This window comes from Natrix helvetica (assembly GCF_964273705.1).
Source record: "Natrix helvetica genome assembly, chromosome: 4".
NCBI classification, from domain to species: domain Eukaryota; kingdom Metazoa; phylum Chordata; class Lepidosauria; order Squamata; family Natricidae; genus Natrix; species Natrix helvetica.
Window position 1 is genome coordinate 102,566,495 of NC_138550.1, and position 16,927 is coordinate 102,583,421.

General features: G+C 38.0%; 1 protein-coding gene across 2 annotated transcripts; it reads right to left on the minus strand.

Annotated features, from left to right (window-relative positions):
* Positions 1 to 1,793: 1,793 nt before the first annotated feature.
* Positions 1,794 to 16,913, minus strand: TPMT (thiopurine S-methyltransferase). 2 transcript variants are annotated; one of them, XM_081950948.1, is made up of 9 exons: positions 16,754 to 16,913; positions 14,706 to 14,884; positions 12,487 to 12,579; positions 9,796 to 9,928; positions 8,544 to 8,596; positions 7,464 to 7,538; positions 5,568 to 5,653; positions 4,572 to 4,616; positions 1,794 to 2,088 (listed from the first exon to the last, which is right to left on the minus strand). In XM_081950948.1, exons 2-9 carry the CDS (start codon positions 14,873 to 14,875, stop codon positions 1,967 to 1,969), a joined length of 777 nt encoding a protein of 258 aa, XP_081807074.1. In that variant the 5' UTR covers positions 14,876 to 14,884; positions 16,754 to 16,913; the 3' UTR covers positions 1,794 to 1,966. The 2 variants fall into 2 exon arrangements, with proteins under 2 accessions (XP_081807074.1, XP_081807075.1); XM_081950949.1 differs by having other exon boundaries at positions 14,706 to 14,867; positions 16,754 to 16,890.
* Positions 16,914 to 16,927: the final 14 nt, after the last annotated feature.

The window sequence follows — 16,927 nt, forward strand, 5'->3', positions numbered from 1 at the left end:
AAGAGTCAGAAGTCACTGCTTCTTTTCCTTCTTCATCTCACATTTCTTTCCTTATCCCTTCTGATCCTTATTTCCATTTGTAATTTATAATACAATAAACTCTTATAATAATATATCACTTTTTAAAAATATAATAAGTGTTTAAAAAAACCAATGCTCACATTTGTTTTCTTCCTCCTATCTCTTTTATATTTTTATACTAGCCGATAACCTGGCATTGCCCGGGTATTTATTTATAGGGGGAAAATGTCTGGACCAAATGTAATTTCTAATGTTGGATTTTCTCCCTTACCACAGGGAACCCCCTTGTGGAGTACCGTGAAGCCGTTACCATGGCAACTCCACTGTGCTGTACAGTAGAAGCCATTTTAAGGCACAACAGGCTGTATCTTAACAGAACCACCCCTCAAGGGGTGTTAAGGGTGTCCCACAGTATTTGTTTCAAGAGAGTAAGTCATCCGTGTACCAAGTTTGGTTGAAATTGCTCGAGACGTTCCAGAGTTTTGTTGGAACACAGAAAGACACACACAGATATATATAATATATGTATGTATGTATGTATGTATGTATGTATGTATGTATGTATGTATTTGTGTTACAACCCCTGGTATGCCCAAACCATATATATATATATATATATATATATATATATATGTATGTATGTATGTATGTATGTAGGTAGGTAGGTAGGTAGGTAGGTAGGTAGGTAGGTAGGTAGGTAGGTAGGTAGGTAGATAGATAGATAGATAGATATAGTGCTTTTCAAATTATAAACAGGTGAGGTGTTCTTATTTTCCGGAAATCTTTCATAAACTACTTTCTTATTACTTTTCAAATAAACAACTGGCAACCAAACAAAACCAGGCCTTTGTGTTATCTATTTGTGTACCAATCACAAATAGAACTGCCCATAAAGTATGAACCAGCTCTTGATATATTGTGCTCTCTTTTTCCGAACAGCTTGGTATAAGTGACAGGTGATAGCAATCAAGCAGGATAGTATCAGCAGAAGTTACTGGAGTTGAAGGTCTCCTGAGCCTTGCCAATAATTTATTATTTATCTCTCCCTCACACAGTTAGTGATTTCTTACCACGGGAAATGACTCATTCTCCTAAGCAAGGTCAAACTTTTGCACTCTTACCACTGCTTAAAAATATATCAGCAATAGGATTGCATGCAGGGGGGAAAAAACCACAACCTGCACAAACTGGTTGATAATTCAATGACTCTGACTTCTGGCATTTCATGTTGGCACATTCTCTTTCTGCCTCAGATTGCCTGGCTGAACTTGTTCCTCAAAGCAGATGCCAGCGCAAAGCTGATCTTTGCTGATCCTTGGATAAGAGATCACCAAGATCTCACAATAGTATTTGGAAAAATATATCTTGGAAAACAACTGTGGGGAGTCTCTTCCATATTCTTGTCAGAAAACTACATACACATCCATATAGTCATCCAATTTTAAGCTTGACTTGAGTGAAGTCTTTATACAGAAATCTTTATCTTATACAAGAGGAATATTATTTTTTTTAAAAGAAGAGAAAAACTGTGTGCCATACACCAGGTGGTGGACCAAGCAGAAATACTGCAAAAGGCAATACACGCACACATACAACAGGAGGCCTCTAATCAACGTTTTACTGAGCATCCAATAGCCAAAGAATCTTTCCAGCAAAGTCAATATTGTGTAATATTACGAATTTATTTAGCTCGGCATAATGCTGATTACTAGGATTAACCCAATAGATGGGGAAATGGGGAGAAAGCACAAATCTGGATGTGACTCTTGACATTCCATTTTAACAACGTAGGTTTATTTGCAAAGGCAAATTTCAAGAAAATTATTCTCAGAGATATTGATAATAGAAGAAAGTATCTGAAGAATGATCAATCCTCAGATCAGAAACATTATGGTGTCTGGCAACCACGTGGTTTTCCTCATCCTCCGAGGAGTAGGTCTAGGAGTCATCTTGGTTCTTTCAATATAATCAAGTATAAAACCTCCCATAAATAATCTAAACCCCACTTCTTATGTACGTCTTCCAAACTATAGACTTTTTCAAGACATTGAATATTGCAGTCATTTCCTGGGAGGGAAGAAAGAGAAAAAAATGACTTTCAATGGTTTTGACAACATTCAACATTGACTCAGCCTTCCAGCCTTCCAAGGTGGGTAAAATGATCCAGATAGTTGGAGGCAATATAAACCGCTGTAAACCGCTTAGAGACGGCTGTAAAGCATAGTGAAGCAGTATATACAGTAAGGCTAAGTGCTATTGCTATTCATTATCCTTTGGGCTTTGAATGTACTATTCTTTCCCCTTCTGTTGCACATTATAAATGCCTCGTATGGGGGAAAAGTGCTTATTTTTAAATAACTCTTATCAAAATAGGATTCGTAAGTTTATATCCTGCTATGATAAAATCTGTCTTAATCACTTTAATGTGCTCTCATCTAATGCTTTAATTAATAGGGAGGCTGTTAATAGGTTTTGCAATATTGGTGTATGATGGTGAAGCTATTTCCTCTGCATGCTTTTGAGCTAAAAAAACAATCAAACCCTGAATGAAAGACTATGAATGCAGCCAGGCAGCCATAGCAAATAACGGCAAGCATGAGAAAACAATTATGGGCATTTATATTGAGAGATGTTATTCTTGTTAAAAATTGGATCCAGAGGTAGCCAACTAACGGGACAGCCCCTCTATAAATGGAAGGCATTTTCCAACTAAAACAAGAGTCTTGCATGAGAAATGAGATTTTTAAATAATGCTGTGCTTCTCTTAGCACTATGCATACCAAAAACCTTGGCCAGTCTCTCAAAATTCATGTCAGACAAAGGACTCGCCCAGTATTTTAAGATACACACTAGTAGAAGCAGTTGCACCATTTCAATTAGCCAGTGGAACAGCTTGCCATCCAAAGTTGTGGGTGCTCCATCACAGCAGCTTTTAAAGAAGAGACTGGACCACCATTTGTCTGAAATGGTATAGGGCAGTGATGGTGAACCTTTTTGGAACCAAGTGCCCAAACCGGAATGTGTGTGCATGTTTGCGCTTGCACACATCGGAAACCTGAAGACCAGCTGGCTGGTGTGCATGCCTGCTTTTTGGGCAGTTTTGGGACGGTTTAAAAATGGCCTGTTTTGGGGGGCATTTTCCTGCACTCCGGCACCCATGAAGACCAGCTGGCCAGTGTGCATGTGTGCACCAGAAACCAGAAGAGCAGCTGGCAATGGCACACATGCCCACAGAGAGGGCTCTGCATGCCACCTCTGGCACGTGTGCCATAGGTTCACCATCACGAGTATAGGACTTCCTGCTTGAGCAGTGGGTTGGTCTAGAAGACCTCCAAGTTCTTTTCCAACTCTGTTATTCTGTTCTGTTCTGATCCCTTATGGACATTTGCTGCCAACGTCCAACCTCCCAAGCACTGTTCTCACAGAGCTTTGCTCAATATGTCACGAGACAAGTTAACACAAGGCTGCCACAAATATGAGGCATTCTTTACTGTCCCTTGTACAGCTTTCTGCAAGCACAGGCCATGGCAACAAGAACGTTTTCCACAAGCATCACTCTAGTTTCAACTAGCTTGAAGCAGTGCAGAGAAATGAGTCATTCCCATGTGGCACAGTCAAGATAACAGGACTGGGTATGGAATGAGGCAAAAAGAAAAGTTCCTGTCTTAAGTCTGCAAAATGAATTTTGTCCGAAGTAGTTAAGAAAGATGAACACAAAGGGGTGTTAGATTTATAGTATGACTCTGGGATCTAAAAAGAGTTAGAATAAATTCAAGAATCTAGATTGAATTACTAGAACTCAGCATGGAAGCAGTAACCTTGAGCTGGAAGGATACAGAATCTATTTGCTAGATGTGCAGATTCAAGTTTCTTTTTTTCCTAGCACAAAAAATTGGCAGAAATAGGTTGAGGTCGTTGATATTAATCCTGAGCTTTTGTTTTTGTTTTGGATTGCACATGACTCTAGATAGGAAATAAATGTTCCTACATAATATCCCTGCATATTTTCAATATAGAAAATGCTGCATTTGTTTCTAAACATCAGCTCCCAGGTATTACTAAGAAGAGTACGTAGGACAATAGGTCAGAAGAATAAGCCTGAGTAGTTGACCTCCAAACAGAACAATCATTTGAACACAGAGAGAAAAAGATTCTTCATATAAGCAAATGTATATCCATACCAGCAGAATGCATTATTTGATGTACACTTTCTATTTCAAAGACCTCAATTTAGTGGACTTTGCACGTAGGGAAATATTTCATTACACTGAATGTTTTGTCTATTAAATTTAGATTTTTGTGTGTGCAAATGATGCCATTTACATTGATTATGCAAATAATGTAGGTTGACACAAATGCCCCTCACTTTAGATTTATCAGACATTTGGATGTAACAGCAGCCCCTTCCCCAAATACATATTAAGGTATTGGTTTGGGGCATAGTTGACATGGCTCTGTTCCCTCCTAGTCTGTGACAATAAGCATTTTCATTCCTGAAGAGGGCAAGTGCCTCTCTAAAACACATTTGGGCTTTTTTTTCATTGACTCACCAAATAAACTTTTCACTTCTGAATCAGCAATATAGAATGGTGGACCTACAACAGAAAAGATGAAGTTAGAAATCCAGAAGTTAAAGAAAACCCAGTCAAAGCCCTAAGGGTTCGTTTTTAAGAAATGAGAATTCAGGGATTTATTTAGTTTAATGTCAATTCAGTCTGTAAGAGTCAATTTATATTTCGAAAAATAGATGAATGGCAGTAGAAATGTGAGGAGAAAAAAGGACAGTCACTTGAGAAACTTTATGCAAAGGCTTGCTCTTAAATCTGAAATGGCACTCCCAGTTTTAGTTCTGAACTGAATGTAATAAAATTATGGCAGATTCCTAGAATATTGAATAGTAGATTTAAAAAAAATTAAATTGCCATTGCCATACCCTAGAGAATCATGAATATTTTGATTCTTCATTATATTATATTCTTACACATTAGTGATCTGGTTTGTTTTAATCATTTTTTTGCCCTAAATCATGTCTTTAAATAGATTTAAAAAACCAAATTATCATGGTTGACTAGTTTAAAAACTGGTTTAAACTGAGTGCTTATGCACCCAAGACAAATTCCTTATGTGTCCAATCACACTTGGCCAATAATGAATTCTATTCTATTCTATTCTATTGCCATGAAAAATACACAAATTGCTGAACAAATACAGTAAAGGTATTGGAAAGGATTAGAAAGGATTTCAGACCAACATTCACTGAGGGACCCTATCTGTTTAGACTTGCTATGTCTGCCCTCTAATCATACTAGACCAGTGTTTCTCAAACTGGGCTACTTTACGATGGGTGGACTTCAACTCCCAGAATTCCCCTTGCTGGCTGGGGAATTCTGGGAGTTGAAGTCCAAGCATTTTAAAGTCACCCAAGTTTAGAAACACTGTGCCAAACCAATCCCATACTAATCTCTAATCTTAAAACCCTGCTTCCAATTACAAAGGATGTAAGATTTTCCCAATATCTAGCTGAGACTTTAGTCCCAATGTCTTACCTTTGTGTTTCCTTGCATCATACAACAAAGTAACTAGAAGGCAGCGACACATTCTGTTCATTAGTGATAGTATCAACTGAGCATAGCTAAAAGGAAAAGAAAAGAAACACATACTGGGGGAAACAGATATTTTATTACAAAGAAGGAATTGAAAATGCAGAAGATGAGAAAAGTTGGATTCACACAACATGATGAGCTGTAATTATTGAATCTTTTAAAGTCACAATTGATGCAGACAATTGTCTTGCTAACCACACTAAAGCACAACTGATTTACTGAAAAGGTTTGTTTGCTAAAATTATGCCAAGCCAAAACTATGTTGCAGCTTAGCATGATGTGTGAAACAACACAGCTGCTACAGCTTCCTTTTCCTTTTCCTAGGAGCTGAAGGACATGTATACCGACTGTCCAATTTTTTCTTCACAACATTAATACACATTGTGGCACATTCGAGGCACATTAAGCACAACAGCATACTGGATCTTACTCATATAGGTGTGCGTGTGTGGGGAGAAGCAGGGTGTTACTTAAATATTCAGATTCAGACTTCATATTGGCTGGGTTTCTGTGCTATAACAGCATATTTGATTTTACATGCAAACAATATATATGTTTAAACCCCTGCTTATGTTATAGTAGATCCATGCTCTACTTACAGAACAGCCTACTTAGTCAGCCTTAACTAAGTTCAAGTTTGGGAAGATGAGGACTACAGATTAATTTAAAAATAGTTCATTCAGTGACTGTTTGAAGTTACAACGGGCCTGAAAAAAGTGACCTATGACCATTTTTCACACTTACAACCATTGCAGTAACTCTATGGTCATGTGGTCAAACTTCAGACATTTGACAACTGATTCATGTTTATGAATCAGTTGTCCTAGGGCAGTGATGGCGAACCTATGGCATGCGTGCCACAAGTGGCACGCGGAGCCATTTGTCAGGGCACGCGAGACGCTGCTCTGTCAGCTGGCCAGCGCGCATGTGCGCGCTGGCCAGCTGAATTCACCTTTTTAAAAGCCATTTTTCGCCTTCCCCAGGGTCCAGAGGCTTTATAGGAGCCTGAGGGAGGGCGAAAAGAGCCCCCCCGGAGGCCCTCTGGAGGCTTCAGGGACAGTCCGGAGGCTTCCCTGATGCCTTCGGAGCGCTTAAAACCACCCTCCGAGCAAACCGGAAGTCACTACTTAACAGCAGAAATTTTGGGCTCCATTGTGGTCATAAGTTGAGGACTACCTATCCTCAGCCTGTGCAATGAAAGACAAGTAGCACTGTCCAGAGAAGGCACAGATCACAGTTTAGAGATATCAACCAATATCTCCAGAAGCAAGTAACATTATTCAAAGTGATTAGGAATAAATTAAAAAAGCAAAACACTCCAAAAATCCGGATGTGAGCAATACCCAATACAGGGGCTAAAAGGATAATGAAACAATTGTGGAGAAAAGTTTCAAGGAATTGTAGAGAAGCTATCATACCAAGCTATTCTTATGGGAAACCAACTCTAAAGCAAACAGTTATATACATCAACAAAATCTTGATCGATCTCTCAGTATATTCAGTCCATTGCACTAACATGCTGCACTGCCCCTCCTATTAAGGCAATGCTGTCAATAGAAGGGAAATAAAATATCTGAGTCCTTTTGTCATTCAAGCCAAACCACAGGCTACATGTTACCTGTGAAAGTGCGCTTCTGATTTAAATGTAATGACCTTATCATGTCAAGTATCCCAACAATTATTTCATCTAATATTGCAAAAGTTATTTAGTAAAGGTAACCCCAGTCCAGAATGACTGGAACAAGTTAATCACTCAGGAGGAAAGAGCAATTTCCAAGGCCTCAACAAGCAATACTGTAGTTCCTGATATGAAATAAAATGCAATTCCCAAATACTGACCGTTCTCTCTCAGAAGGGTTAACAGCTACTAAAGAACCTCTGTCCCAAATCCCATCAAAATGACCAGTGACAGAGCTACAGGGTGAGAGAGAGAAAAAGTCACATTAACACAGTAAGTACTATTTTTAGTCATACCAGAAAAGCAATGTTGCATTAAACACACACACACTTTTATAAATCTACATGAGCAAGAAACCTAAAGGTACAGCTTTGATATGGATGCTGAAACTTTTACAGAATTAGGGAGAATGTATTTTACTGCAATATGCTTGATATTATCCAAAAATCAGAAAATGAATTGATATAATTGCTTCATTGCACATAATTCTAAGCTATGATGCATTCATTCTGACTTAAGATCATTTGTGAGCCAAAACACATTATGACATATGCCATAGCACTTACAAAAACCCTAACTGGCATCCAGGAAGTCCTCACAAAGTTTTCTCACAAATTCCCAAACTCTGCTAAGAGCACTAGATCTTATAAAATGTCAAAATTCTTGCATTAGACCTTATAATACAAGTAACAAAGTATCAGGAGATTTAATGAACTAGTGAATTTTGGGCCATTTCAAAGTATTTTAAAATATGTCATAAATACTCATATTTATGACGATTGCAGTGTCCAGGGGTCATGTGATCACTTTTTACAACTGTTTTACAAGCAAAGTCAATGGTGAATCCAAATTCACTTCACAACCGTGTTACTAACTTAACTGCAGTGATTCACTTAACAACTGCAGCAAGAAAAGTTGTAAAATGGGGCAAAATTCACTTAACAGATGTTTCACTTAGCAACATAAATTTTGGGCACAATTGTGGTCTAAGTCACAGTGCGCAGTGCTTAAGAAGATGATAGATCCCTGGCTTCGTTTTATATATAATCTAGCCCATTAATCAAATATTAGCACAATGTGTGAGCTCAGCCAATGTCTATTTTCATGGCATGAAAAGCTCATTACCCATCATATACACACCTGAGCCAGAATAACATTTTCCATAGATTCATAGCAAGTGGAGTTGAAAGCCATCAAATATGTTAAATGTGTGGAAAGACTCAGTATTAATTTCTTCTTACCTGGTTAAATCATATAGATTGCAACAATACAGGCAAATATTCAGAGATGTGCACTACAATGAAAAATAAATGATTTTTTTTTTAAAAAAGATAAAGCAACAAAAATGTAATTAACCTTTTTTACGTCTAAACATTCTATCTTATTTTATTATTAGTTGTATTTTCTTAGTGCCAATGCTATACTGTTTCCATTTAAGCATTAAAATAACTTAGCATTGACATAAGAAAAGCAATGTTTTAATTTTCATTTAAGATGAGCTTTAATAGGTACAAATGTGCATATGTATATATTGAATATAATGCTTAAGAACAGTGAACTATCTAGCCTTAAACATGCAAGGTGTCTATTTACATTTCATTTAAATAAAGGAACTTCAGAAGAAGAGTCAGGGATGAATTTTACAGTTTTCATCAAGGAGTTCTGTTCTGTCATCAAGACATTCTATTCTTTCAATAACAGTTATAGATTTTAATTTCACTTTCACTTTAATACCCTAATGCCGTGATGGCAAACCTATGCCACGCGTGCTATAGGTGACACACAGAGCCAAATTTGCCGGCATGGCAGCCCTCAGCTCCGGTGCACATGTGCACACTGACCAGCTGATTTTCAGCCTTCCAGAGGGCCGGGGGAGACCGTTTTTGCCCTCCTCAGCCTTCAGGAAAGCCTTCGGAGCCTAGAAAGGGCAAAAAACAGGCCCAACCGGAAGTTCATTTCCAAACTTCCAGTTGGCCCGTTGGGCCTGTTTTTTTGCCCTCTCCAGGCTCCGGAGGCTTTCCTGAATCCTAGGGAGGGCAAAAACAGCCTCCCCTGCCCCCTGGGGGAGGTCGTTTTTGCCCTCCCCAGGCTTCAGGAAAGCCTCTGGAGCTTGGGGAGGGTGAAAATCCCCCCCCCGCATGGGGATTGCTCGTGCACGCAGGGTGGTGGGGTTGCTTGTGCATGTGGTGGGCATGCGTAGGCACACACAGTTTTGGCACACCTTTAGAAAAAGGTTAGCCATCACTGCCCTAATGCTATTAATTACCTACTATACTACTCTTGGAAAAAATTAATATCATTACTTCGTTACATGTATTTTAATGATGCCCAATCCTCATTGTTGCTATTTTAATTCATGGTTTGCAAGAATCCATATTTTAAATCAATAAACAGAGACGTACCTACTTTAACTACTAAAAAAAATTTTAGGCTAAGCTACACAAATAAACATAATTACATTTCTACAATGAAAACAGAGGGTTCAATACATACCTTCAATAATTTAGCTCCAGGGATTTCTGGAACTATTTCTTCTGAAAATGAAAGATTTTGTTCCGTGAAAAAGTCCTTCAATGCATTTTCACTAATTTCCACACCAACCACATGGTGTCCCATGTCAGCTAACCTATATAGAACAATAAAACATGCCATGTTTGCTCATGTGTTACTGAGGTGTTTTGTTTTGTTTTTACAATAAAAGGAGACAGATCAAAGTCCTCTTTGTGTTAGTGGGCAACTGCATATTATAACAATCAGGTTATTGTCTTTGCAAAGTCCTATCATTTGTAAAGCAAATAAAACTTTGGACTGAAGAAACTGAAGCACAATGCAATAGAATGGTAAGAAGCAGCATTGAATTGTCCTACTTTGCTTCTCTACTTTTTTGTAAGACTTTTTAACCTGCTAAATATCATGGGGATTTTTTCCCATTGTTAAAAGCATAGGATGCCTTCCCCCCCCCACTTTCCCCCCCAATAGCAATGTAGTAAAATTGGAATATGAAGATGTAGATGCATGGAGGAGAGTACAGCATCTGCTTTGAATGTAAAACTGGTCCAGATTATTAACTTACATTTTAAAAGTTTATTTCCACATTGATTAAATCCATTCAGATGATGAATTCTTGATAAAGGGGGGAACATTTGATGAAACATGGCATCATAAACCATCAGTGCACTGATGTAATGAATGAGGTTACCCCCTCTCCGCCCTTCCCCACTTTGTTCAAATTGAGGAACATGCCAAATTACATTGATTCCTTTGGTGTCTATCAATACAATAGTAGAGTTGGAAGGGACCTTGGAGGTCTTCTAGTCCAACCCCCTGCCTAGGCAGGAAACCCTATACCGTTTCAGACAAATAGCTATCCAACATCTTCTTAAAGACTTCCAGTGTTGGGGCATTCACAACTTCTGGAGGCAAGCTGTTCCACTGATTAATTGTTCTAACTGTCAGGAAGTTTCTCCTCAGTTCTAAGTTGCTTCTCTCCTTGATTAGTTTCCACCCATTGCTTCTTGCTCTACCCTCAGGTGCTTTGGAGAATAGTTTGACACCCTCTTCTTCGTGGCAACCCGAGATATTGGAACACTGCTATCATGTCTCCCCTAGTCCTTCTTTCTATTAAACTAGACATATCCAGTTCCTGCAACCGTTCTACATATGTTTTAGTCTCCAGTCCCCTAATCATCTTTGTTGCTCTTCTCTGCACTCTTTCTAGAGTCTCCATATCTTTTCTACATCGTGGCGACTATCAATCAATCAATCAAACAAACATAGAAAAATCCATTTTGATACAAGCGGTGTTGTGAATAACAAAGACTTTACTTCTATAATACATTATAAAGTATGCACATCCAAATGGATTGAGTTATTATTCAAACAGAAAACTTTTATGTTTTGTTAATTATTCTAGGAACAGGGAGCAATTACCCCTCTATGTTGTTGGGATATTAGGTTTAGGAGCTTAGGAACTACAGGTTGTCCTTGACATGCAACCACAATCGATTCCAAAATTTCCATTCTTAAGTAGGACAGCTGTTAAGTGAATTTTGACCCATTTTACAACCTTTCTTGACATAGAATCACTGCAGTTGTTAAGCGAGTAACATGATTGTTAAGTGAATCTGGCTTCCCCCTTGACTTTGCCTCTCAGAAGGTCACAAAAGGTGATCACATGACCCTGGGACACTTCAACTGAAAAAAATACAGGCCACTTGATAAGCAGCTGAATTTTGATCCCATGATCATGGGGATGATGCAATGGTCACAAGTGTGAAAGACAGTCATAAATCACTTTTCTCAGTGCCATTGTAACTTAGAACATCACTAAACAAATGGTTGTAAGTTGAGGACTTCCTGCATAAATAAGCAATATCTGGACAGTCACATGTTTTCCAGCCTTAAACTATTCTAATCACAACTCCGTATTCACTCTCTATCACTCTCAGCTAACACCTCTGGCTATCTGTAAGGGGTCTAACTGGTTATTAGTCTCTGCACAGCTTCTGCTTGTTTTAACAGACAATGGTTTGTCTCAATAAATTGATTAATTGATTAAGGTATAAAGGAAGACAATTGGATTTAAGGTTAAATTGTTTAAATTCTAATCCATATTCACAACCAGACAGTCTTCAGATGTTTTGGATTCCAGGTCCATGTGTCCCAGCTGGTCTATTAATGTTTATGGATGATGGATGCTAAAGTCCAAAGCTCTGAAGGATGACAGGTTGAAGAAAGCTAGCTCATTTCTCAGCTTGAGAAGAATGATTTAGCAAGGTGAAGATTTTGAAATACAGTGGTATCTCAGGACTCATCCTCAATTGGTTCCAGAAGGCATAACAAGAACCAAATATGATGAGCACCAAACAATTTTTTCCCATAAGGAATAATGTAGTGAGTCACAGACGACATCAACAAGTTCTAACTTGTGCATTGAATATAGGGTCAAAATTAGCATGTTAAAATGCATTGAGTACCATATTTGATGAGTTTCAAGGTACCATTATACAGGGCTTAAGTTTGCCTAGTGAAGGAGAATATCACACGACTGAAAATACATGAGGGACTCCACAAAATTACCCAATTCCCCCCCCCCAAATGTTTTATTAGTTGTTATTTGTTTATATCCATGAAGTGGTATAACAAAATCTAGATAAAACTGAAATGAACTGACAGTTCATTTACCATTTCATTTCAACAGCTTTCCCACAAAGTGGAAAAAATATTCTTAATTCCTTCCTGCCATTGACAAAAATATCCAGGTATTTCTTCAGGAATCTGGAATAAAAAAGAGAAAAGAAAATGTTATTTTTTAAAAAGAACATATAGTAACTGATCTTCACACTCTAAGATTCTTATACAGCCTTAATACTATAGTAAGAAAAACTAAGGACCTTTATTGAAAACAGTCAACCAAGGAAAGTTCTTGAAAACAACAAAGGTGGAGGTTGAATACAGAAAAGAAACACAATACAATACAATACAATACAATAGCAGAGTTGGAAGGGACCTTGGAGGTCTTCTAGTCCAACCCCCTGCCTAGGCAGGAAACCCTATACCGTTTCAGACAGATGGCTATCCAACATCTTCTTAAAGACTTTCAGTGTTGGGGCATTGGAAGTCTTTAAGAAGATGTTGGATAGCCATCAACAATTGCAAAGCAATTTGTTAACTGGAAGAACAAGCAAATATATGGTCAATACTTGAAGGATATAGAAAGAAAAAATGATTTAAAAACCCACATGGAGTTGGTTAAGATCAAGAGTCTTAAAGAAAGAAACTGAAGGCTTTATTTTATCAGCTCAAGAACAAGCTTTGCCAACTAACTGGCAGGAAGGGGAAAATTCAATATGTAACAAACAATAGCACATGTCACCTTTGTAGTAAAAAGGCTAAACGAATTGACCATTTGATTGGTGGGCTGAAGCCAAATTTACAGACCATAAACAGTATCATGATTGAGTTGCCAGAATTATTCATTGGAAACTTTTGGATTGGAATATATTAAAATTATTGGGACCATCAAGTTCAGAAGGTTTGGAAAATGAGCAAGTTAAGATCTTAAGGGATTTTAAGATCCAAACAAACGGGCAGCTGTTTAGGCTTGATATAACAGCTGTTGAAAAGAAGAAAGTCTGGTTCATTGATGTTGCTATTCCGGGTGATGCTAGGATTGAGGAAAAACAACTGGAAAAAATTACAAAATATAATTTTGAACTTGCAGATCAAAGCTGAATGCTTAGGGAAAAGGAAATCCATTGTTATACAAATTGTAATTGGATCCCTTGGAACAATACCTAAAGATTTCCTTGATATCTGGAAATATTATTTATTTCCAGACCTGAACACATAATTTTACAAAAAAAAAAGCCACCTGTTATCTGGTTGGAACTGTCTATATTCTTAGATGCTGTCTTAAGAATTCTTAGGTCCTTGCTTAGGACTTGAATTATTTCCACCAAACCTAGATTGTGAATCTAACTATAGATTACTCACATAAATAATAATACCTCTTTCTATAAATGAACTAGAATTCACCCTATGATTCTGCAAAGCAAAATAATTAACGCTCCTGAATTAATAGTCCTCAGATATATTTCCATGGCTATGAGTGTAAATAAGTCTTTTGTGATCATAAGCATGACATGGAGGGAGAAACGGAAAGAGGGAAAAAGGGAAAAAAATATGCCCTAATATACTAGTACCTTATACCAAGGTGTTGCTCAGGGACATCTCTACACTCTTCTATACTGCATATAGTGGTATCTTGGTACTCAACTGCTTTGAAACTCATTGAATTTGATACTCAATGCATTTTGACATGAGCATCTTGTCCTGTCATCTTGTAATCATTTGTTGATTACTCAATGCACAAGCTAGAACTTGTTGGTGTTGGCTAACTTGGGACTCACTATATTATTTCTTATGGAAAAAAATATTTGGTATTCATAGTTTTTAGTACTCATTGTACCTCCTGGAACCAATTAACAATGAAGCACTGAGGTATCACTTTAAAAATGTAATACACAGAAGCAAATACGCAAAAGTTAAAAAAAACACAAGTTACAGTACCACTTTTATTTCAAGAATATGTCTTGAATAATATTTCTATTATATATAGTTGTATTCTTGTTGAATACAACAAGACCAGCATACACACACACACACACACACACACACACACAAACACACACACACACAAAACTAATTGATGACTCCAGTTCAGTCAAAAGCAAAGATGGCAAAATATGAACTGGCATTTCAAAAGAGGTCATTTGCTCCTTGGCAGATATGCTGTGAATGGGCCAGGCTTCTTTCAGACATTTTGCAAAGTGGCCATGTTTTTTCTAAAGTGACCGTCAGGCTGAAAGTCATGAGGATTCCTTGGCTGGCAGAATACTTACGGATGTTCTTCCTTTTTATGAAATCCAATATTGTTTGTTTTCCATAAATTTAGCCACTCTTTTTCGGTCATCACTCGACCCCTCTGTAACTCTGGATCATCGCAATCTTCATTTCTAGAGGAGCTGGAGGAATTTTCCATGGTCCAGACCACCTTTGTACAGCTTAACATATTCAAAAACTATCCATAAATTATTAACATCCTTTTAAAAACCTTTGTCTACATTCATAAGATAATGGGTTTACACCCTCAGGCTAAAAATGCAGAGAGCTAGTATTTGCGAAAATAGCTATTTAAAGAATTATATTTGGCTTTCCTTCCAATTCACCTCACAGCATACATCCAATAATGTACAGGATTGCTGATTTCCTGAACAAATGAAAATAGTGTGTGTATGAGAGAGGGAGGGAAGAAAAGGAAGAAAAAACGAGCATGATTTAAGGTTATGTTAATGAATGTCTGTAGGACGAGGGAAAGGATAAAGGGCAGAATGATGTACTCTGGGTTGCAATTATGTTTAGAAGACTCCAGCATGATTTCTAATCCCAAGCGTGTTACAAAAAGTGCTACCAAACGGCTACCAGACCCAAACAAATTTCATAGCATCCTAAATTGATTCAAACTGTGATCAATTCCCCTTGCTCATTTTAATAGTGAAGACAAGCTTCAAATAATTCACTAACTCCTTCACAATTTCCTGATTTTTTTTTCAAAGCACATACGTATCTACTTTTCAACTGTTTTCCTGGGGTGGCTTCCTACTTCCAACAGATTAAAGATGTATTTTCCCAACCAACATTAAAGAGATAGATGTTAGCCACTACTTTCCTGCGTGGTTTTGTAATTTAAGGTCCCAGCCGATGCAGAATTGCTCTTTTAGAATAACCAGAAAGTTCAGATAGAACAATGTGGCAAAAGTTCACTGGGCTTGTTTCAAAATCATGGCAGGCCTTCCATGTTTTTTTTTTTGTAGAACAAAATACCTGAAAACTCACCTCTGCCTGTATGATTCTGTCCATTATTTAAAACATTCCCAGTGGTATGTATACTGGTTGTACCCTCCGATCTTCAGATTAGTTTTCCTGCTGTTAGATATTTTATTGATCCATTAACTATTTCTAAAGTTTTAAAACTGAAAGCTGCACTTAGGCTGTAGTTGTATCTTTTTCTACTCAAAAGTAAAACTTTCATTGCATTTTTTAACAAACATGAGTAAACTTGCAGTCGTTGAATTTAAATGTAGCCAATGCAAGCCAGCATAAATTTCCTTGAGTGGATCTGTATCTGTGAAGACTCCACTGTAACTTCAGTATAGCTGACAACTTAAGGAAGTTGTTTGCTTTGCTTTGCTTTGTTATTCTACTTCCCTAAAATCTTTTGGTGGTTGCCCATTCAAATACTGACCCTGCCAACTGTTGAACTTCAGACAAGATCAACCAGATGCAGCCACACATTCAGATGATAATACATGCTTTTAATTTTTATTGTTCATTGCACTGATTTTACTATTACTGTACATTTTATATCAATTATCCTGGATCCAAAAGGTACTTTTCCAAAAGGCAACTGGACTTTTATCTTCTTTTCTTTGAAAACATTTTGCTTGTCATCCAAGAAGCTTTTTCAGTTCAGAACTTGGGTGAGAAACGAAACATTTTCAAGGAAAAAAAAATCTCCTTCCCTCACTAACGCTGATCAATGTCTATGGAGATTCTCAGTCATGGTTGTCCCAAAGGTGCTTTTTTTCAAGAGGCAACTGGACTTTCTGCCTTTTCTTTGAAGACGTTTTGCTTCTTATTTAAGAAGCTTCTTCAGCTCTTCCGAAGCTTCTTGGCTGAGAAGCCAAACCTCTTCAAAGAAAACCCAAAAAACCCAGTTGCTTCTTGAAAAAAGCGCCTTTGGGAGAAACGCTGATAATGTTACCTAGTTTGGTCATGAAACGTCTTCAAGAAAACCACCAAGGCTGAAGGGAGCACCAAAGGGAACCACCCCCCACCCTTCCTCCCTCGGACCTGCAACCGCAACAAAGTGGCGTGAACCAAAAACAACCTGAGCGAAGAGTAAACGGCGGGGACGAGGCGGCCACAGGCGAAGTGCGGCTCAGCTCCTTCGGAGGCGCAACCGCTGCCCTGCGCGCCGCCGCTTCTTCAGGCTGGGCGGGAGGGCGGGCGGGCAGAGAAGAGAGGAAGCGAGAGGCTGGCAACATTGTCTCCTCCCCTGGCC

Bases quoted from the DNA above. Each gene is read 5' to 3' on its own strand.
- TPMT (XM_081950948.1), bottom strand. From the start codon at position 14,875: ATGTTAAGCTGTACAAAGGTGGTCTGGACCATGGAAAATTCCTCCAGC. The intron at 12,580-14,705 runs GTAAGTATTCTG...TTTTTATTCCAG, and splicing joins CATAAAAAGGAAGAACATCC to ATTCCTGAAGAAATACCTGG. The intron at 2,089-4,571 runs GTGAGTCAATGA...CTTCCCTCCCAG, and splicing joins AGAAGTGAAAAGTTTATTTG to GAAATGACTGCAATATTCAA.